The 23,755-nt window shown below is 42.3% G+C and overlaps 1 protein-coding gene across 2 annotated transcripts in view; it reads left to right on the forward strand.

Moving 5' to 3' along the window:
• Positions 1 to 23,755, forward strand: part of SHROOM3 (shroom family member 3) — a 283,783-nt gene that overhangs the window by 77,876 nt on the left and 182,152 nt on the right. For both annotated transcript variants that reach the window (XM_037050994.1, XM_037050995.1), the window contains exon 2: positions 17,747 to 17,901. In XM_037050994.1, coding sequence (XP_036906889.1) covers positions 17,747 to 17,901 — 155 coding nt within the window. The remainder of the gene's footprint in view (positions 1 to 17,746; positions 17,902 to 23,755) is intronic.

Raw genomic sequence — 23,755 nt, forward strand, 5'->3', positions numbered from 1 at the left:
GACTGAAAAGAGAGGAGGGGGAAATGCAAATCAAAACCACAATGGGATATCACTTCTTCCCACCAGAATGACTATAATAAGAGGCAGATAATAACAAGTGTTGAGGATGTTGAGAAATTGGAACCTTTATTCATAGATGATAGTTATAATGATGCAGTGACTATGGAAAATAAACTGGGGATGTCTCAAAAAGTTAAACATACGACCCAGCAACTCCACTTCTAACTATGGAACCAAAAGAAATGAAAACACACGTCACTTAAAAATTGTACACAAATGTCCATTGCAGCATTATTTATGACACCAAAAAAATGGAAACAACCCAAATGTCCATCCACTAACTGACGAATGGATAAATGAAACATATCTACACAATAGAGTATTAGTTGGCAATAAAAAGGGAGTTTTGATACATGCTAAAATTTAGATGAACCTCGAAAACATTATGGTACGTGAAAGAAATCAATCCCAAAAGGCCATGTATTACATGATCTGAAATATAAAGAACAGACCAATACAGAGAGACATAAAGTAGATCGACCGTTGCCTAGGACCGGGAGCAATGGGAGGATCGGGAAGGGCGGGGAAGGCTAATATGTATGGTTTGGGGTGGGAGAAGTGATTAAAATAGTTTAATATTAGTAATGGTAATGGTTGCACAACTCTGTGAGTACACTAAAACCATTGAATTGTACACTTTAAAACGATGAATGTTGTGGTACGTGAATTACATCTCAACAAAGCTGTTACCAAAAACAAAAACCAAATGATCAGAGAATGAATTGCTTGAAATTGGGATCATGGAGGCTTTGTACACTGGTAATGCCAGGAGCTAGAGTCTGACCATGGATGCAAGTATCTGAGACAGCATGGAGGAGGGAGTCAAGGAAGACAGGGGCCCAAATACTGATGGATCACCTATGAGGTTATGGGCATTAAGTGTGTGGGCAGGAGTAATGGTGAAAGGTCTGACAGTGAGCTGGAGATAAAAATCTTCATGGAATGAGGAGTGACCTAAAGGTTTGCAGGTCACTGCAACAAGGAAGTGTCCCAGCAGGTGGGATTCTGGGAACAGGCAGTGCAAAGCCGGGTCGGGTTAGAGAGACTGTTCTGGAATTTGGGTGTTTGTGAAGGGCTTAAAATGTCCTTAAGAATTAGAGGCCTGCCATACTTTCCCTTCATTTATTTATTTTTTCATGCAGTGCATACTGATTCATTTTCTGGAGCCATTATCTACTCATTTGGCCATCTCTGCAGATGCAGCCAACGGTGGTAGAGCTGACTAGGGATGGCTGCCATGTCCCAGCTGCTGTGTGATGAGCCTTGTTCAGTGAGGTTCCCCACCAGCAAAGGGCTGTCCTGGGTGGAGTGTAACCTTTTCTTGATTGCTCTTGTCATACTGGCCACCTCTGTTGTTTAGGTCACACTAGCGCAGTGAATGACTTTATGTTTCTGAAGGGATGGGGTGGTGCCTGCTTTATAGTTGGGTAGGAGGACGTGTGATGTACTTTGGCTTTGGAGAGATCTGGGTTTGGACTTTGGTTCTGCTCTTTATAGTTTTGTGACTTTGAGCAACTTAATTGAATGTGAGCCTTGTTGACAAAATACCTACCTCATAAGTGTTGGTGAGAATTACATGACATGGATATCAAGCTTTTAACAGATAGTAGGCATACCAGATGTGTTCTTTTGACTCCATTTTTTGTTCCTTTGCTTTTATGCTAAGATTGCTTCTACTGTTTTATTTCTAGCTTTCAGCAGGTCCAGCATCTATCTTCTCAGAAGCCTTCCTCTAGGGATGGTTGAAATTATCAAACTGATTCCGGGCTTCCATACAATCACTGAATAGTTTACTTTAGGGTACCATATTAGCCTTCTCAAAGTGTTATATATAATTTTTCTAATTTACCCTTTAAAATAACCTGTAAGGCATAAAAAAGAGGTATTAGTATTCCTAATTTACAGACGAGAATCAGGTACTGAGAGTAATTAACGTTTACTGAGTATCTACTAAATGGCATTTTTCTAAACACTTGGCAGGCATTAGCTTAATCTTCACAATAATCTTCACAGTTATTATCCTTATGCGAGGGAACCAGGCATAGAGAGGTCAAATAGCTTGTTGAAGGTCACATATCTTCTGAGCGTGGGGGCAGGATTTGAATCCAGGCAGTTTCATTCCAAAGCCTAACCACATCATGATTCTGATGGAATGAAAGGAAACAAATCATTGCTCAGAAGTCCTGAGTGAAGAAACCCTTTTGGCCGTTGCTGTTCCGGTAGGTTGCTGGCCTCCGGAATGCCTTGCAGCTGGAACTGTTGGTAGTTCACACTGGACTAACAGAACATTGTTTTATCTCGCACTGGAGGGGAGCCTGTGTCTGAGTTTGCTCACCCGACTTCCTTCCAGCTCAGCCACCACTGCGATTCTGTCGCAAAGACAAAAAAAAGGCAGTCCCTCAAAGACAATAGCAGTGAGAACAGCCACCCTTGTCACATTACAGTTCTGTTTGTTGTGAGTTGGAGTTGTCTCATGTCATAAATCTAAAACCTGGGGAAAACTTTGGAGAATGTTAGGAAAAAACACAGTTGACCTTTGAACAATGTGGGCATTAGGGATGCTGACCCCTGCACAGTGGAAAATCTACATATAATATTTGACTTCCTCAAAACTTAAGTTGTCCCTCAGTACCCACAGGTGATTGATTCAGGACCCCCGAGGATACCAAAGTCTGCAGATTTTCAAACCCTCTATATAAAATGGCATAGACTGATGCATTCATTCTGTTGGCCTTTTGCATCCTCGTACTCCCCAAACCAGCACAGGTATTTATAGAAAAAATTTTGTATATAAGCAAATCTGCGCAGTTCAAACCTATGTTATCCAAGGGTCACCTGCAGTTCATGAGGTTCAAATAAATTTCATAATGATCTCTGACTCAAGTGGACTTTTCCTTAGGAAGCAGAAGACTATCTGGCCTAAGATTGAACCATTGGATGCTCAGGAAACTCATCTCAGAACAACAGAACTATAGTGTCTTTGCCAAGTGCTAGAAACCTGACAGCTAAGGCATTTTTCTAAGGAGTGGATGAGCAAGCATTCAAAGCGTCCAGAGGTTTATCATTTTCCTTCTTGCAGCCATTGGCTTTAGTGTTTGATCACTAGAATTATACCAAGACCTAGAGTAGGGAAAATAAAAGAAGCTGAAACTAAAGCCTCATCATTGTAGTATGTCAGAAACCTTGATATAAATTTGTTAAAGGAAGATTGGAAATTGTTATCTAAAAGAAGATGAAGTATGTATGTATGTTTTATGTGTGTGTGCATGTGTGTACATTTAACTATTGTCCTATGATCCCATTCCTATTGATTAGTAATATTAAGTAGACTTATTCTATATATTTATAAAATACATATGTAATTTGTAGATTTTATTTATTTTCCAAAAATCTAAGCTCTTCACTGAAGTGTTCTTGAAAAGAAGTTCTCTTTCTCTTATTTGTAAAATGGTTTATATATTCATTCTCTATACATGTACACATTTTGATTGATACTCTCTATATGTGTATATTATACATATTTACACTATTTTTCCACAAATAAACATGGTAGAACCAGTCTAATGAATGAAAACATGTGACTTAGACATAAATGAATGGGGCAAATAAACGGGTCTTTCTTAAGAATGTGGAATAACCATGCTAAAATGCTTAAAAGTACTTAGGGAATAGAAAAAAAATATAAATAAATGCCTTTAAATTTTAAAGAACGTGCTCACTTGAGTTTTGATCTGAATGGAGCAGGAAGAGGGACTTGAGGTCCACCTCTGGCCTCTGCACTGGCATGGCCTGTCCCCTCTTTGAAGTTCAGCAGTGTTCACTGGGTCCAGCACGTGGTGGCCGCAGGGGCGCAGGGAATTCACTGAGAAGGAAAATCACACCAGTGCACTTTCTGAGAAGGATTCCCACATGCGGGCACACACAGGTATATGACTCACACCCTAGGAGTGCCCAGGGCTCCTCCAGGCACTGGAGACTCTGAGAAACCGGTCTGGGTTAGAGCTACCTCAGAAGCCTCTTTCTAAGACCTGAGTGCCCAGTGATGGGCTTAGAGAGGTCAAACACCTGAAGGACAAAGGACTCAACCTGGAGGACAGTGGTCTCTTGTCTGTCCAGCATGTTTGCTGGGCTTTCTCAGTGTCCTGAAAAGGGGCCGAGCAAAGGGGGAATGGGGGAAAGGCAGGAGGCCTTTTCTATGATGGCCTTTTCTTCTCATCATCTGTGATGTGGTGATTCTACTGCGTGCAGGGAGGGTGGAAGACCGAATGCGTATCAGCCCTTCCCTGCTTCTCTCTATAAACAATGATGATGATGATAGACGATGATGGTATTTATTGGTTCCTTACACTGTGCAGGGATTGTGCCAAGCTTTCCATTCATTATCATAATTTTCTTTCATTCATTCCGTAATCCCCAGGAGTAGGTGCTGTTATTATCACCGTCCTGGTTTTTTAGGAAAGTAAACCGAGGTTAAAGAAAAGGAATGACTTGCCTAACGTCACACAGCTAGTAAGGGGTTATAGTAGATAATGTAGTGCCTCTCCCCAAAGATGTCTACATCCTAACCCCCGGAACCTGTGAATGTACATGTCCTACATGGCAAAGGGGAATTAAGGTTGCAGATGAAAGTAAGCTTACTAATGATCTGACCTTGAGTTTAGGGAGACTCTCCTGGATTATCTGATGGGTGCAGTGTAAGCACAGGTCCCCATAAATGAAAGAAGCCTCACTGGAGAGCCAGAGAGTCGGAATGATGCAGTGTGAGTGGGACTTCACCGGCCACTGCTGGCTTTGAATATGGAAGAGGCGCGTGAGCCAAGAAATGTTGGCGGCCTCTAGAAGCTAGAAAAGGGAAAAAAGTTCTTCCCTAGAGTCTTTAGAAAGAACACAGCCCTAATAACACCTTGGTGTCAGGCCCATGAGACCTGTTTTGGATTTCTTACCTCCAAAACTGCCAGATAATAATTTGTGTTGCTTTAAGTCACTACCTTTGCAATAATTTGTTACAGTAACAATAGGAAACTAATATGGTAATAAAGCTGGGGTCCCAAGTTTGGTTCTGAAGCCAAAGCCCTTAACCCTAGCCCTACCTTGCAGAACTGCTGTGAGCCCTAGGAACAGAGTAACATTGACCTTGGAAGCAGAGAACAGGCCACTCTGCTTAGCGGCTCCACCAAAAAGGGTCTGGGCCTAAACAACCTAAGGAAACACCAAACAGACTCTCAACACCCCAGGAACGGCAGACTTTCTGTCCCCATCAAATTCAGCAGTGGCGTAGGGGCAGGGTGAGCAAGTTCCCCAGACACTGACCCCTTGGAACCAGGATATTTCCTCATTTACCACATTTATTCTTCAATGTTGAATATGTGTTCTGAGTCAGGCACTGTGTCTGGTGCAGAGGATACCAAAGCGAGTAAGTTTTGTCTGGTCCTTCAGGGAACAGTGTAGTGGGGACACAGCCATGTAAACCTTTTAGTGGGGTAGTGGGAAGTAGACCTAGTATGTGGGAAAGCATAGCACAGGCTTGTGACCTAGTCTCAGGGGTTTGGGGCTGGCTTGCTAGGGAAGGTAATCATTGAACTGAATCTTAGAAGATGAGTTTGAGGGTTGTGTGGGTGCTAAGGGTTGGAGAGAAGGCAGTGGAAAGTACTGGAGGCATATGGAAATATGGCTTACCCCAAATCTGCACACAGATTCAATATGGCTAGAGGGGAAAGAGTGGGCAACAATGGGACAGGAGAGGCAGGCAGGGACAGGAAAGTACGGCATTTAGATGCGAAGCTCGGGAATCTGGACCATCCTATGAGAAATGTAGAGCCATGGGAGGGGTTTACAACTGCAGGTGCTACACCCAGGAGTAGCCGCTGCAGGTGGGCCTCTCCAGCGGCCGGCGGAGGACCAATAGTGGGACCAGTGATGGGGCGAGGCCTGGGAGACCATCAGAAAGAGCAGCCAGGAAGTTGTTGCGACACCTCGGGATATCCTCCTTGTTTCCCCAACAGGCAGCTGCAAATACTGCAAAAATAGCCTCACTGAGGTGTGTGAAGGAGCCTCACTGGTGTTGACCCAGAATCTCTGTACTTAAATAAAGCTGAGGAAGTGTAAATAATAAGACTCTTTAAAAGCCTGGAATTCTTAATATTCCCAGGGTTAGCTTCCCATCCTAGCCCTAATCCACATAATAGCGCCTCCCCTGGGCATGGCCAGAACTCATTCCCCTCTGTTCCCTTGGGGAACCCTCCTGCATAGGGTTCTGGTCCCAGGCTCACCCCTCAGTTTCAAACGGAGTGAACTCTCCCATTGCTTTTTCAATCCTTGACCTGAAATGAAGTCTACCCATGAATTCAAACCTCAGAATCTCTCTGCTGAGGCCCCAGTCTCTGGTAGTCAGCATACACTTTCTGCTCCCTGCATGGAGTTCCCCGACTCTTTTGCTTTACTTTTTGTTCTAGTGTCCATTCTTTGCAGCCATTCTTACTTTTATTAGCTGTAGCTTCTCCAAAACAGGTCCTCTTTCTTTCGTCTCTACTTCTGTATTCTTTTTTGTGATTACTAAGCTTTTACCAATGTTGTTTATCCACTTGTTCATAATAATCTTTCAGCCCATCCCAGTGCAATATTCCAATTCATAAAGCTTACTCTGCATCAAAATTATTCACTACATGTGTAAGAAGTAGGGACTTTCAGGTCCACATATACAGGGTTCGGCAGGAGTAACCCTTGTTTGAGTGTGGTCGGTAGGGTAATAATATGGGTGTAATAATATATTGTTTTAATTTGAACATTTCACTTAAAATCTCATATGGCATGCCTGAGTGTGATATTGTTATGTTATGGAATTACATGCTCCTGATTTTGTAATTAAAAAAGAGGGCATTATTTATGCCTGACCCTGTATTTGGGCATAGCTTTGGGCCACAAGACAAAGGGAGGAAAAAAGACTGGAGCATGCATCAGAGACCCGGGCTTATTCCTGGGCTTATCTTTGCCAAAACTGTCCATCACTGCTAGCCGGGATCTTTATTTAGAGATCTGAGAAGCATATGCAAGTTGTCTCTGAATAACTCGTTTGTTTTATGTTTTCTATCACTGGCAAGATGATATTTGTATCAGTCAGAAGAGACTCTATCAAGCTGCAGTAATAAACACCCCACCCCCAAATTTCAGTGGCTTAAATCATAGGTTTATTTCTTGCTCAGTCTACATCCACACAGCGTGTTTGAAGGGTGGCAGCTCGTTTTAGTTAATCAGGGACCCTGGCTGACAGCAGTTACCCTCTCGAACACTGGTAGTCACCGTGGCAAAAGGGAAAGGAAACTCTGCAGGGCCTCTCCTTGGAGGTGACACATGTTTCTTCTCAAAACACAGTGATCAGAGATGATTACACTGCTCCATTCAACTGCTGAGGTCCTAGCCGAGGTCTCAGAGAAACGGGAGCTTTTCTTCTGCAGCCAAGGTGGGGAGCCAGGAATACTGGAGAATAGTGTTAAGGACCACTGCTGTGCTCATTGGGCATTTAGAATCTGTCACTGTTTAGCCAAACACAAAACAATTTGGAAAGTCTGCTCTCACTTTTTTAGACTTTTTACTAGTCACCAGTGGTCTTACATCCTCTCCAATAATAGATTTCAACACTAACCCAATGCTCCACGACAATTTTCTGTTTTGATATTTTGCCTCCTTGACTTTTTAAACTAGGCATATTTTCTTTTGGCTTTTGCCACCAAAAAGCTGAGGTCCAAAACTGCTCTCCACTCCACTCCAGATAGTTCTTATTATCTGCAAACAACTGCACTAGAAAAAGTCAGCCTAACAGAATCAATTTTAATACAAGGGCCAGCATAAGATTTTTAGATAACACAGGATTGAGAACAAAACAAATGACTATGAAAATGAGTTCATTCAACCTTTTGTAACAAATGCAAGTGACAATTGCAACCATGTGCTAATCCTCAGAATGAAGAATCAATTATGCTGGGTTTTTGGTCTTAATTTTCTTGCACAATTTTAAGATAGTTTTATTGTTTTTTTATTCTGCTTCTTTTTAAAGATATTCAAAGCACCTATACAATCGATTTGCATTTTGTTTTATATCCTGCCTCTTTTGAAAGATAGCTAAGTTAACTATGCACCTGATTTGCCTCGTGTTTGCTTGTTGCATTGGTTATTTGCAACCTGACATCCAAGCGAACTGACAAAGACTTTGGCGCAGGGGCTGTTTGAGGGAGGCCTCACTTGGTGCTGGTCTCTTCACTAGTGAGCAGTTTTGAATCATGTAGATTGTGCCTCCCTATGAACCCTTGTTACTGTGGAGACCTGGGTAATGAATACCCAGATCATAAAAATCCCCATGTGTGGAAAGCATTTCTTGCAGTTAATCTTATCCTGGGTTTTTATTTTATTATTTTTTCCTTTTGTTCAGATTTCTCCAAGTATTCCTTTATTCTTGTGCATTTACAAGGATCTGCCTCAAATCTTTTATGAAATGAAACAGGATATATATATATATGTATATATACATACATACATACATATGTGTGTATATACATATACATGTATATACATATATTTATATATACAGAGAGATATGTATATATCTATAATGTATCTGTATAGATACATATTTATAATGTATAGTTCTAGATATATAGGTATATATGTATATATCTATAATGCTACTTTCTGATGTGTCCAGAAAGTATACAGCCATGTACTATGAAAAAAAGATATTTATTAAATAAGATACAAGATACAAGAAATATTGTACACAGGATAATGATGCCTTAGTCCCCTTCAAAGTAGGCATCTTGGGACCTCACACAGTTCTCCCAATCACCATCAGCTGTTCTGTTGTATTTTCCTGAATCTCATCAACAATCTGAAATCTCTTCTCCTTCAATCATGATTTTTGTTTTGGATTAAAGCCAGAAGTCACAAAGCACCAAATCTGGGATATAGGGAGGCTGAGTCACCTGGATGATATGATATTTCACCAAAAATCTCTGCATGAGAAATGATGCATGAGCAGGCATATTGTCGTGATGAAGCTGCCAGTCACCAGTAAGCCATAGCTGTGGCTGTTTTTGGTCATTTTCATCATATTGCATCTCTCATCCAGTGAATAACATTGAAATGGTTATTGTTTTGCCTGGAGTAGTATATCATGATGGACAACACCTTCTCAATAAAGAAACACATTAATGCAGTCTTGATCTTGCTGTGACTTTGCTGCACCGTCTTTGAAGAGTTTGTGCCACACTTGTATTTGTGCTGCACTCATTGCTTTGTCCCCCTTAAGCCTTGTGAATCATCCGAATAGTTTCCACAGAGGAACGTTCAAGCTTAATGCAAAATCTGATGCAGATTCATTGCTCTGCTTGCTCAGTCATTTTATATGTTATGGCCACACAGTACACATACTTTCTCAGTGGTGTCTACCATCCCCCTGACTAGTACAGTGAAGTCATCGTTGTTCAGGCATGCGCATTCCAGCCCACTGTTTTTTGGCTTCCAGGTTACATCAGTGTCACACAAACTGTTCTTGTTGTATTAACAATGGCAGGACTTTTCCTGGACAGATTGTGTGTGTGTGTATGTATACGCATATACATATATATGCATATACATATACACACACATATACACACATAAAATGGAAACGAATAACTTTTTAATTACCCTGAACTTGTTTTTTCCTTTTAATCAATCATCTTGGGGAAGCTGGGGCCTGTGAATGTTCCTTCTGGCAGTGAGGAAGTTGAGTGGCTGAGGTGGCCGCCATGAAGCTTGACGTTTATCTGACAGATGAGATCGGTTCCTTCCGCTCAGTGTGCAGTAAATCCAGGGCTATGTGATGCCTCTGTTTCCTGGGGCTGCGGCTCATTTGGACGGTCCATGGAGTGTCACCGGATAACTTCCTGCCCTGGGACCACTCGGAAATAAAAGCCTCCCTCCAACAGAGAGACTATCTCCTATTTCACTTGTAAATCAAGGCAACTCCTGTTTTGACTTTAAGAAANATCATCTTGGGGAAGCTGGGGCCTGTGAATGTTCCTTCTGGCAGTGAGGAAGTTGAGTGGCTGAGGTGGCCGCAATGAAGCTTGACGTTTATCTGACAGATGAGATCGGTTCCTTCCGCTCAGTGTGCAGTAAATCCAGGGCCATGTGATGCCTCTGTTTCCTGGGGCTGCAGCTCATTTGGACGGTCCATGGAGTGTCACCGGATAACTTCCTGCCCTGGGACCACTCGGAAATAAAAGCCTCCCTCCAACAGAGAGACTATCTCCTATTTCACTTGTAAATCAAGGCAACTCCTGTTTTGACTTTAAGAAAATGACCTCTCATCTCTTTCCAATAAATTTTTCCCTTGGTCTCTGCAGTAGCTAACCCATGTATTCTTGTGATGGAAGCAGTCAGAAAAGTATTAAACTTATTCAATAAAACCTCGAAACCCCACAATTCATAAAACACACCTTCATGGAGCCTGTTCTATGTGTAAGGAAACTTCTGTGTATTAGTTCATATAATCCTCACTCCAGCTCTTTGTGGTTAGCCCTCTTGTTCCCAGATTTAGGGGAAAGAAATGGGTGTTTACAGAGGATGCGTATTTCGCCCAGGATGACCTGATCCTGGCGGTGAGATTTGTACCCACGCTGGTCTGACTCCAGAATGCGTGGGCTTCACGCCTCTGTGCCCGTGCTTTCCATACAGGCTGTGAATCTTGGAAATAAATTAATGTATGTCCTATTTAGAAAATAATGAAATTAATTGGTTATATCATTTTAATAGTCACTGTCATATATGTATTGCAGTTTTTTAAAAAACTAAGGAATTTTCCCTGCTGATTAATTTAAGTGTGAGAAACACACATGTCCATCTCTAAAGCACTGATTCATCATAATTCACGGCAAACAATATTATCTGTATTTGAAAAATAAGAACCTCACCGGGGGCCCTGCAGATAAGGGCCAGAATCAGAATTAGAGCACAAGGTTCCTGACTCCTAGCCCGGTGCTCTTTCATCTACTAATACACATCATTTTCTGACTCAAAATAGAAATCTTCAGCCTTGGCTGGAGTGGCTCAGCGGTTGAGTGCTGGCCTGTGAATCAAGGGGTCATTGGTTCGATTCCCAGTCAGGGCACATGTCTGGGTTGCAGGCCAGGTCCCTAGCAGGGGGTGCGTGAGAGGCAATCACGCATTGATATTTCTCTCCTTCTCTTTCTCCCTCCCTTTCCCACTCTAAAAATTTAAATAAACAAAATCTTTTTATAAAACACTTGCATTTATCTAAAAAAATAAATTTTCAACAGTGGACACCCAGTGAGATGAGAAGTGGGGTGGAGAATGGGGACGTTTCTTCTATATCCTCATGTCCCTCTGCGCAACTCATGAGAAGGTTTCATTTAAAGTTCAGCAGTTAGTCCTGGGTTTCAGAAATGCTTATTAATTTCACAGGACCTGAGAGTGAGACATAGTTTCTGGAAGGGACTTTTATTTATTCTACTCTCTGTTGTTGTCCCCACTTTACATACAGTTTAAAATAAGAATGCCCAGGTTCAGACCCAGGTCTGTTTTACTAATTTTGCAACCTTGAGCAAGTAAGTCACCAGCCTCCTCTGAGCCTTGGGGTTTGCATTCATATAAAAAGGAGATTATAATATCTTACAGCACCTTTGTGATTTTTAAGGTGATGCAGTGAAGTTATCGGGCCACAGAAGGTATTCAACAACTGGTAGCAAGCATGAGGAGGAGGAGAGGGAGAAAGGCAAATGATAACCCGAGGAAACAGCAAGTACAAGGGGCCGAGACCAGAGAACACCTGACATACTCACATACAGGGAGCACTTGGGTTCTACTCAGGGTATGAGGAGGGTCACGCAGAGGGTGTGCCTGATCTGATCAAAGTTGTAACATGGCCACTAGGTTGCTGCCAATGACGTACTTATGATCATGGTAATGCTGCAGCTGACGGCATAAGATGAAGAACAAGACTCAGGAGGCAGAAAGCCAAGGCATTTGGGTTTGGAGGGCACAGACCCTGGAGAAGCGGAACATGGGACCAGTCCCCAGATGGTAGCGTCACTCCTTTGGATTGACTCCTCTAGAAGGATTAAGAAAGAGGAAAGGAGGGTGGGCCTGGCTTCCTGCCACTCTACATTCCACGTCCAGCTGCTAACATGAGCATGCGTGTACGTGGGCACCCCATGCTCCTATACTTATTGTGAATTTATTTCCATTATTGCATATCTTACCCAGTGCTGTATTTATTTCTTTAAAGTCAGCTTCCCCAGATTTGTTCAACAGGTGTTTATTAATCTATTATGTGCAGACACTATGTTAAGTGCTGAATTTACAGCAGTGTGAATGACTATAAATGATTCAAAAACCAACCCCTCACATGGTCACCAAAACAGAAATCAATATAATCCTATAGGTGTGGATACATTTAGGATCTGGGCAAGGAAAAAAGCATGCCAATTTTCCAGGTGTATACTCACCTAGTTTGTTGTCCTAGGGGTTTCCCACCCAGCTGGACCTGGTGTATTATCTGAAGTCATTTAACCTGTTGACAATCACATTCTTGGAATAAGTAAATTCTATACAGGTGAAATTGGACAAACAATGCCAGTGACCTCTTTAGCTGCTGCAGTATTGGTCCTAAGGTTTAAAATAATAAGCTGCATTTTTCACTGAGTCTTGTTGACAGACAGTATCAGCAGGACTTGGGGTTAGAAGAAGTATAATCCTCTTTGATGACTAGTTTGAAAGAATGATTGTTAAAACTTTTGTCAATATTTTTAAAGTCATACTAATGATTTTAGATAGATTGTGTGAATAATTGACATCCACTAAAGATGTATGCATCTAGCTAGCCTTGGTATACTGAAATTGATTTTGTTACCAGTGCATCAGCAAAAGCACCTTAACATCTCAATTTATCATTGGTGATAATAAATGGAGACAACAACAAGGTTCAACTTTCTTGGTCACCAAGTTTATTACCTGAGTGGCCAACAAAGAATTACCCACTGACACCGATTCTGTCAAATAGAAAGTCAGTGGCAGGGCCAGCGGCAGCAAGCAGGAGGAGGGGAATGTGGGGTCCTGAGAACCCACAAACTGACATAGCAGGCTTGAATCTGGTGAGCCAAACTGAGTGAGACCAGGGGTCCGCATTTCAGGACCGAGTGGATCGACTCAAGAGCTACTGGGACTCTCCCTCTTGAAGTACAGCCCCTGGGTAAATCCTAGCACAGAGCAAACTTCCCAAGGCTCCTGTGATTCTCTAAAAAGTATTTATATGGGTAAATTTAAGCACCTGAAGAACAGAAAGAATGTAGTCTTACTTTTATCAGTGTGAGGTGTTTCACCTGCATCAGTGAATATGCACGTTTTTTGATACAAAGATATGGGGTATATTAAAAGTTTACTAGAAGGTCAACTCCAGAAAAGGAGAGAATACAGTTCCCCTCATTGACATTTCCCCAGTTCTAGAGCAATGCCTGACACATGGTAGATGCTCAAAAATATCTGTGGATGAATGAAAGAATGAGTGGGTTCATTAGGCTTCTGACCTCAGTGGCTTTAAAATCTAGACGTGAGGATAGAGTGTGATCAGAAGTATCCACAACAGGCATTGGACTTCATTGGGATGATCGCTCTGTAAGTTATACAACTGTCTAATTACTATGTTATACAGCTCAAACTAATATAATGCTGCATGTCAATTGTAATTAAAAAATAAAAAATTTAATTTAGCTTTTAAAATACCCATGACAAAGGTAGTGATTGTAGTTTGTCTCAAGACAGGTAGAAATCATTTAGAAGAGAGAGAGAGAGACAGTCTCTGTTGATAAAGAGAAGTTTTGTGATAAAGGGTGGATATTTAGGGGGAGAAGGAGAAAGAGGGAAAAAAACCTTGAAAATATAGGATAGAGGATTATGCAAAAGATAAGTATTAGAGAAAAGATCTAAAAGTTGCCTCAGATAATAATTAAAACCTGAAGACAGCATGAACCACTAGGAGAGTATGGAGAGATTTGAGAATCAAAATATATGAGGTCTGTCCAGAAGGTATCCAGCCATGTAATATGAAAAATAGACACATTTATTGAAGATACAAGATACAAGAAACATTGTACACAGGACAATGACTCCTCAGTCCCCCTCAAACAGGCACCTTGAGATGTCTCACAGTTCTCCCAATCTCCATCAGCTGCCCAGTTGTATTTTTCTGAATCCCACTGATGGTCTGAAATCTTTCCCTTTCAAAGGTGACTTTAGTTTTGGGAAAAGCCAGAAGTTGCAGGGTGCCAAATCTGGGCTGTGGGGGAGCTGAGTCACCTGGGCGATTTGATGTTTCACCGAAAAATTCTGTACAAGATGTGATGCGTGTGTGCATGCCATGATGAAGCTGCCAATCACCAGTTGCCGTAGCTGCGGCCCTGCTGAATCATCTGAATAGTTTCCGTAGAGGAATGTTCAAGCTTAATGCAAAATTTGATGCAGATTTGTTGCTCTACTCGCTCAGTCATTTTGAGTGTGATGGCCACACAGTACACATGCTCACTCAACAGTGTCTACTGTCCCCCTCTGACTAGTACAGTGAAGGCATCATTGTTCACGCATGTGCATTCCAGTCCACTCTCCTTGGCTGCCAGGTCATGTCAATGCCATTCTCGTTATATTAACAATGGCTGGACTTTTTTTGTACAGACCTCATGTAGTAGGTACCCAATATTTGATAAGTAAATAGCACTTCAAAAATCACCCCAGCCCCCCATTTTTAAAAATTTTATAAATAATTATATTGATGACACTTTAAAAGTAAGTATTTTAAACCTAAAAAGTTCTGTGCAAAGTGAAGAGATTATGAGAAATTCTGTAAACACGAAGGATTATACAGATGGTTTATGAGAACAGTGAACAACAATAAAATCCTTTAAAATGTTCTTCCTTACAATGTTTGCTTTCACATCACATCAGTCACGAGAAGGATGTAATATAGATATACGAATGAGCTTTCTTGGCTTCCTTTTTTTATGTAGGAAGTTTATCATTTTCTAGGTCTCACTTCATTCTCCTTTTATAGAAAATGTTGGCAAGTGATGCGGAGGGCATTCAATCCCACACTGCACTGGAGCAGGACCTGCTCTGTGGTGTTCATCGTCGTACCCCCACCTTGTAGCCCTGTTATTGGCACAGAGTAGATGTTCAATACATATTGGTTGAGTGAATAAACCAGTATTTTCTGAGAAGGTCATTTGTGCAAAGCTCTGAGGAGGCATTCTGGGATAAGTAAACAGGGAGTCGTGGTTCCTATCTTCAAAGAATTCACAACCTGGGCTGGGGCTGGGGTGGGACTGTGGGCAGGGAACAGGCATAAGCAGCTCTCCTGAAAGACAGGGTGCAGGCCTGCTGGTGTGGCTCAGTTGTTGGAAGCGTTGTCCTGTAACTGAAAGGCTGCAGGTCTGATTCCTGGCCAGGGCACATACTTCAGTTGCAGGTTTGGTCCCCATTCCCAGTGCATACCAGAGGCAAGCAGTCCATGTTTCCCTCTCACCTTCATGTTTCTCTCTCTCCCTTCTTTCCTCTCAAAAAGCAACAAAAAGATGTCCTTGGGTGAGGATAAAAAAAAAAAGACAGAGTGTGATAGCCACAGGCAGTGTGTTAAAGGAGTATGACAATAATAAATTATTTAGATGTCATTTCCCAGTTTATGTATTATTTTGTTCATTAGATTCTCTGAAAATGTGGAAAAGGGGAGTTACTTCTTAAAGGCCAGATTGGGTGAGGGGGTGGGGCGGCTATTAATGAGAGACCTGGAAAGGCTTAGAGAACAGGGATTTGAATTTGGCCTCAAAGAATGAATAGTAATTAGATTGAGTACTACGATATGCCAGACACTGTTTAAACATTTTACTTGCATGAACTCACGTAGTCCTCCCAACAATCTCTGTAGTAAGTACTATATCATCTTACAGAAGAGTTCACTGAGGCACAATAAAGTTCAAAACCACCCAGCTAGTAAGCAACAGAACCATATAGTCTGGTTCCAGTTTTCATAGGTGGCTTAAGGGTGTTGCAGGGGGTGGGTAGCAACCCAGGTAGAAGGCAAAGCTGAGTAGCCTTGAGGTTAGAGTGTGCCCAGTGTGTGTGGAAAAAAGTCAAATTACAGAAGGTTGGCAGGGATATCTGGTAGGAAAAAAAGGATGAAAAGGCAGGAGAAAATGACCACCATTGGAGGATGGATAAACACACCATGCTATATTCATACTAAGATGTTATGGTAGAATATCTTATGAATAGAAATATCTTTATGAAACATGATTGAATGAAAACAATAGCTACCACTTTTAAATCTTACTATTAGCCAGGAATTGTTTACTCATTCACAGACTGGCCTCAGTACTCCTTACTGCCTCTCTGTGAGGTGGGAGCAATTTTTGTGAACTGAGTCTGCAACTTAGAGAGAAAGTGAGCTCCTCTTATGCAGGCTATCTGTTTGTTTCCCCAAATTCTTTTTTTTAAAGATTTTATTTATTTATTTATCTTTAGAGGGGAAGGAGAGGGAGAGAAACATCAATGTATGGTTACCTTTCGTGTGTCCCCTGCTGGGAGTTGGCCTGCAGGGAACCAGCCTGCAACCCAGGCATGTGCCCTGACTGGGAATCAAACTGCGGTCCTCTGATTCACAGGCCCGCACTCAATCCACTGAGCTACACCGGCCAGGGTGTTTCCCCAAACTCTTAACCACCTCACTTTAATGCCTCGCTGTTAAATGCCAGAGGATGGCTGAGGAGGTATGTATAGTGTGATATCATTTTTGTAAAAAGAAAAAAAGAGCCTATATATGTAGGTCATAAGTGAAACTGTAAACAGTGAGAGAGAATACTTTAGAGAGTAACATGAGAGAGCAAGAGGAAGGCTCACTATCCCCTTGCCCTTATACACGTCCTGTATTCCTTTCATTCTTTATAATAAATTAATGACTATATAATGATTTATTAGAAAATTAAGAGTATTAATAGAAAAATTGATTATTGAGTTTAGCATATATTATTTTAATAATTAAAAGCTACTAAGGGCCAAATGTACAAATTCATTATAGAATTTTTTTTTTTAGAAATTGTTTTCTTTTTTTAAGATGTTATTTTTATTTGTTTATCTTTAGAGGGGAAGGGAAGGAGAGAGGGAGAGAAATATCAATGTATGGTTGCTTCTCATGTGTCCCCTGCTGGGAACTGGCCTGCAACCTGGTCATGTGCCCTGACTGGGAATTGAACCTCCATCCTTTGGTTTGCAGGCTTGCATTCAATCCACTGAGCTACAACAGCCAGGGCTCATTATAGGAATTTGATCCATTTTATGCATATTAAGATCTATGGAAGGTTTTTGAACATGTGGGAAATTCCAGAGTAATTGTTGAAGAAATAGAAAATATTTTTCAGGTTTTATGTACTTTTTTTTCACTTTTTATTCCTTTTCATCATTACTGCCATCCCACAAGCAGCCACTGGCCTATGACGCTGGACTGAGCGGGCAGGCAGGCAGGCGGGGTGTGGAAACAGAATCCAGACCCTGCTTGCTGGAAGTGGGCCCTGGTCTCAGCGGGCCCGCTGGGTTCTGCAGTCTGGGCAGTGCCAGGGCAGCTAACTCGTGGCTTGTTCCTCTCTCCGAGCAGATTGAAGAAGGGGGCAAAGCGGACTCCGTGAGCTCCAAACTGCAGGCTGGGGACGAGGTGGTACACATCAATGAGGTCGTGCTGAGCAGCTCCAGACAGGAGGCCGTTTCCCTGGTGAAGGGCTCCTACAAGACGCTCCGGCTGGTGGTGCGCAGGTAGGCTGGGCTGGTGGTGCTCACGGTACTCTCCCCACCCCTGCCCCGTGGCTGGTAGCTGGCTCTTTAAACCTCACTATGGGGATCATTATGCCCCCCATTTTTCTTTCTTCTTGTCCATTTTGTGGCATATGAGAAGGAACTTGGGTGAAGACATTTCAGGAACTTCCTCTTTCAACACACTGGCTTCCCAGCAGGTGTTGGCTTTAGATAGAGTCCTTCACCATACTTGTACATCGCCAGGCTTGATGAAAAGAGACCATGGTACCAGATGTGGCATGAACACTCTGACGCGTTGTCTCGCTGTGGGACTAGAGAAAGCAATCTGCTTGAGGTTTAGGTGACATTCCCTTTGACTCCCCTACACCACAGCAGTCATTAAAACAAGCAAGTTACTTCTTTTGTTTGTTTTGTTTCTGTGGTTGTGATAGTGGTGCTTCTTTTGTTGCAAAAGTTTGGGTTGTCATTGGTTGTAATGCCTTAAAGAAGGAAGTTTCCTATTCCTAGAAAACCAATTCCCTCTTGGTGAAGGGAATTTGTTACAGAAAAAGAAAGAAAGTCATTTTTTTTAATCACCATTGCAAACCAAGTGCTTTACGTATGTTAGCTCCTTTAACCTGCATGAGCTATCACTTTCCCCATGTTATTAAGGCAAGAGGTGACGTGGGTTACTGAAGGTGGAGAGCTGATAAGTGAAAGTCAGAAAAGAGTCTGGGTGCCCTGGTTCCACTTCAACACACCACTTGAGTGGCATTACCTACTAAGCCCTGGGTCTATACATTTTGCTTTTTTAAAATATATTTCTTCATTAAACAGCTTTGGGCTGCCTTACTTGGCAACTAAATGTTATAATATTTGAGAATGTTCAAGTTGCCTGGAACTTTAGGGGTCATTGAATCAAGCCACAGCATTTTCAAGTGCGAACAGTTACCTGGTCTTCTCCTCACACCACAGATAGTCTCTTCCAGGACCCTGCAGTCTTGCACACGTTTACTCCTCAAAGTTGAATACTGAGTAAGCTCTTGTGTTCATACCAAAATATTACGGTGGATGTTACAGGAACAGCAGCTCCTCCCGGCCACAAAACACAGTGGCGGCTATGGTCTCACCATGTCCCCAGCTTGTAGTGACTGTCCTCAGTGTGCCGAGCTGTGTCTAGTTTCTCTTCAGGGCCATCTAACCAGTTGCTTCTCTGGTGGCCATTGATGCAGAGTGACTCAAAGAATAGAAGCCAGAACAGATGCCAGCATCAGATCAGGTCCGGGTTCAGATTCCAGGGCTGTCATATTCCCGTGGTGTGACCTTGGACAAATTACCATGAAATGTACCCCCAAACCAGAGATTTGGTTTCCTCATCTTTAAATGGGGATTAAACCACCCACTTTACAAGGTGATCGAAAAGATTAAATGAGATACTCATGGTAACCACAGATGCTGCTGGTAGTATTTATGTTATTATTGGCCAACTTCAGGCATATGCCCATTCCTTGTGGCTCAAGGTTTGAGTAAAGCGTGCAGTCATCCCATAAGGTCGGCTGACTTCTCAGACAGGTGGGTGGGAAGGCTCAGAGCTGTGAGTCCCAACCCATGGGTCTGATAGAGCGTTGAAGGTTTGGAACTCATTTTAGCGTTGGAACCCAAAGCTCAACTGCCATTTCTCTGTTGAGGACAGACAGGAATCCATACTCCTGATGTGTTTTGCTGGGACTTTGGTGAGAGATGCACCTCTGAAGAGGGCCACCCTGTTTCCTGCATGAAAAGCAGCCGTGCTGGCTTCTGGTCACGCCTCCTAGTGGATGGTGATCTGAGACTCTGTAGTACATCTTTTAGCAGAACAGGAGACGGTCCTGGGGTTGAAGTCTGCCCTTGTCATTTACAAATTGTGTGACCTTGGGCCTCCCTGTGACTTAATTTCCTAACTTATAAAACAGAAATAATACTGTCTGCCTGAAAGCACATTATGAGAATTTAATGAATAAAGTATAAGTACACAACAGATATGCAGTGTTTGATCATTACTATTCATTCTGAACTGGGTGAGAGAGGCATGTGGTAAAATGGAGGAGTATTGCTGTGTTACCGAACATGCTGGCTCCATGATTATCGAGAAGCACCTCCTCCCCCCACCCTATTTATTCCCTTGCCGATTTAACACTATTAGGGGGCTGGTCCCCAGCATAAAAGGTACAGAACTTGTCATGACAGTACCCAGGAGCTCATGGAATTTAGGAATGTTAATTCACATTTTCCAAACTCACAGAAAATTGAAGGATATACACCAGAGTATTAATGCATTAACTCATTTTGGAAAAAGACAACTCTAGGTGGAACAAGTATCAGTCTACTTTACCGTGCAGGAAAGCTAACTAGGAAGTCTGACCATCAATGTGCAGTGTTTGCAGACTCAGAAGAGAGGGGCTCTGAGGCACCAGCGTGCTGGCGTCTGTTCTGTGGGCCAGATGGCCTGTCTCCCCATGAGGGATACCTCTGCCAGGTGGCCCAGATGCTTGCACTGGTGAGTCAAGGCCCTTTCCCTGCAGGACGACCAGGGATGGGGATCGCGCTGCCAAGTGCTCCTCTCCATCTCCTTTCTTCTCTGCTACCCACACCAAATCCCCTTTCTGATTGACACATTCTTTCTTTAGAGATGCTAATATGATCGATAAGGGTACTGAAGAGTCTTTTCACTCTCTGCTTCTGGGGTGGGAAACATTTTGTGTCTAAGATGCCTTTTGAATCTGTCTTATCTCATCTATTATGCGTTGATTTTTATAGTCAGTACTCAGAGTTTAGGAAAGGAGGCTGGCTTTACTTCTCACCCGTACTTAGAGATGGGGATTAGGAATGTGCCTTGGTAGACGTGGGTGGACATTCCTCCCTGGCCTTTGAGAGAACGGGGGAGAAGGCCCTTTGCTCTGGGTTAATCTGGCTTCGTGTTTAGTACAGCTGTCACTTTCCTGAAAAATCTTACCTTTGTTTATACCTTGACACATGTCACGCCCTGAAATGTTCATTTCCTTCTAGTTATTTGTGACAGGGTGACTTGTGATATTTCATGTATTAGTTTTCCTTCTTTTCCAAAGTGATCTCTATACTTCAAAGAAAAGATTGAAGTGGCTTCCAGGAAACATAATTGGAGGTCCTGTTCCCCAGAGAAATATTTTTTTCATGAGATGAAAATTATATATCAGCAGCTCCGCCTGTACCTGCTTCATTTTCTCTTAAAGTGGGTTTTTGGTCAGCTTCCACAGCCATCATAAAAACGCCAAGAATGCAGAGCACAGTCCTGGTGTTTATATAAGTTTTGAGGGTGTTTTATCCAGCAACCCAAAACAATCAAAAGTAGAAACACCTGACAAGGATACAATGACAAGAGAAATGCAAAGTCTCAAGTGAGTTGTGGGTCAAGGACCTTTGAAGATCTGCTGACCCAGAAAGAAGGCAGAGTTTAGTCCTCTGGGAGGAGGGAGTGGAGGGTGGTGTGGATGCTGCGAGAACAGTGTGTCTGCTGTGTGTCTGCTGCTGTCGGGTACACGAAGAGGGCAGTTCTGCAGCGAGTGGTGGATCAGTGGAGAAGAAATGAGAAAAACAAGAAGTGGCTGAAGAAAAGACCTTGCTGAAGGAAAACAAACACCCCTCAGCTAAAGGAAAATTGAAGAAAGAAAACCTTCATGGAATGCAAGGACAGTGTAAAGGACGTATGAGTAAATTAGGAAAACAGACACGCATACCAGGAAGAGCCAATAAGCCAAACCGTCTCTAAATCAACAGAGACTTTATTTGGCAGCTGTGTGTAAAACACACGCCTTAGAACCAGGTAGCATTTAAATGCAAACTAATAAAAGAAAGGGTCTTCAGGTTTAATTTAATACTCCTGATGGTGATACAAGATGCTTTCAGTGCAGGAAACAGTCTCTGCTGTTTGCTGATAACCCAAAATTTAAATTGAAAAAATAGGAGGCCACAATTTCCCTTCAGAACAGACTATTGGGATTAATTACTGCATGTTCATGTAAACTTATGTTTCAAGGTGCTATTTTCGCCAAATACTATCCTACTCCTCAGGATTTTTTATGTGTGTGTGTGTGTTTGTTTTGTTTTATTTTTTTTAATTAATGGTTTGTTGGTTTGTGTGGCAAAGCCAAGGTCTGGGGTATATTTCATGGTAACTGTTTTGTACGTGTTTCAGAAGGCTCATGTACACCATGTGAGAGTCAGGTTCATTCTTTCTAAGAGAGAGGACCTATAAGATGGGGAAGCAGGTTTGGCACTGCCGGGATTTGAACTCTGATGGCATTAGATACTAGCTCTGTGTCCGTGAGCTGATTCTTGCCTCACAGGGTCATGAGGATTAAATGGGAAATATGTATGTACAGTACAGAACACGGTGATTGAAGCATGAACTGTCCTAGAAATAAAATGGATATTTGCTAAGAAAGTTCCCTTGGAGAGGTCTAATCTCTAGTCCTGTGAGTGAGGGACCCTGTTATTGGGGTGACTACAGCGAGGGAGTGGTTTTCTGGGGCAGGAGGCAGTGTTCCTGATTCTGAACCATAAGCAGAGGGTGGGGAAATGGGACCACTTTTTCAAAATGGAATCTTACTCCTACACCTTCCCATCAAATCTGCACATTTGACATAGCTTTTCCCTTTCCCATTCATTTATACTATGAGTTTACATGTTGGGAGGAAACTTTTTTTTACTGAATATGAGTGCGTGTGTGTGTATGTGTGTGTGTGTGTGCGCATGAGGAGTAGGAATGGATCACATTTTACTGGCAAAAAAGAGACGGAAGAGAAGAGGGACTGCATTAGTAAAAAACAATAAGCACCTGCCTAAAATACATGTACTCCCAGGTTATGGGACTTGTCCTGTGTGTGGGGCCAGAGGGAGAACCTAGGTCTTACCACTTTCAGCCCATGGTCTACCCAGGGGTAAAAAATGAGAGAGTTGTATCCAAAGACGTGCCCTGGTGAATTGGCCAAGGCCTCATGCTAGTGCCAAAATAAGATTCTTGGTCTCTGAGCACATGGGTCTTGGGGCCTCTTGGCACCTCAAGCAGTGAATGAATTAACGCTTTCCTGCCTTCTCCCTCTAGAAATGTTTGTGATTATTTAAAAAACAAACAGACAAAAGGCAAACACAAAACAAAACCCAATCCCCCAATCAATTGACTTTCAATTCATCTAGGAAACACTATTCCATGAAGAGGTGGTTCACAGCAACACTAACCTTCCTGCAGGAGTTCAATGGCAATGCACTTCAATGCTTTGTGCACCAGGCTGACTTGGCATTCTCCATCGACCTCTGGAAATAAAACTATTTGTTATATTATAGCTGCTTCCTCCTCTCTAACAAAAATGGTGATGATATTAAGTTCACCACAACCCTCAGGCCCACACTCTCTGGAAAAAACCATCCCACATTTTTGAGGGTTGGCAGAATAGTTCCTTTTATAAATGGGTGAGGTGACATTATTGGAATGGAATGGGATGGGTGGCTCACACACTTGCTACCCCTGTGTCAGATTTCTATGACTTTTTTTTTTTACATCTCAATTGAGTTATGAGACTGTAACTCACCCGGGATTTGCAAGTCAGTGATCTTGAAAGAAGTATCTGGTAATGAATGGAATGCTTTTTAAGGCCCTCTTAAAGAATACAAAATTAACTCAACTGGTAATAAAAAAAGGGGAGGATTGTGCAAATCACTTCCTCTTCTAACCCATGGTTACACTTTATAATAGAAAAGAATTTCTTGAAATATTATCACTACCCCCTCCCTATATTCTTCCCACTATCTCACCATCTCTCTTCCCCCGGCCCCTGGGTGCCTGACTCAACTCCCTTAAAAA

This window comes from Sturnira hondurensis, unplaced genomic scaffold (genome assembly GCF_014824575.4).
Source record: "Sturnira hondurensis isolate 20B ecotype Veracruz unplaced genomic scaffold, ASM1482457v3 Scaffold0007036, whole genome shotgun sequence".
Lineage (NCBI taxonomy): Eukaryota > Metazoa > Chordata > Mammalia > Chiroptera > Phyllostomidae > Sturnira > Sturnira hondurensis.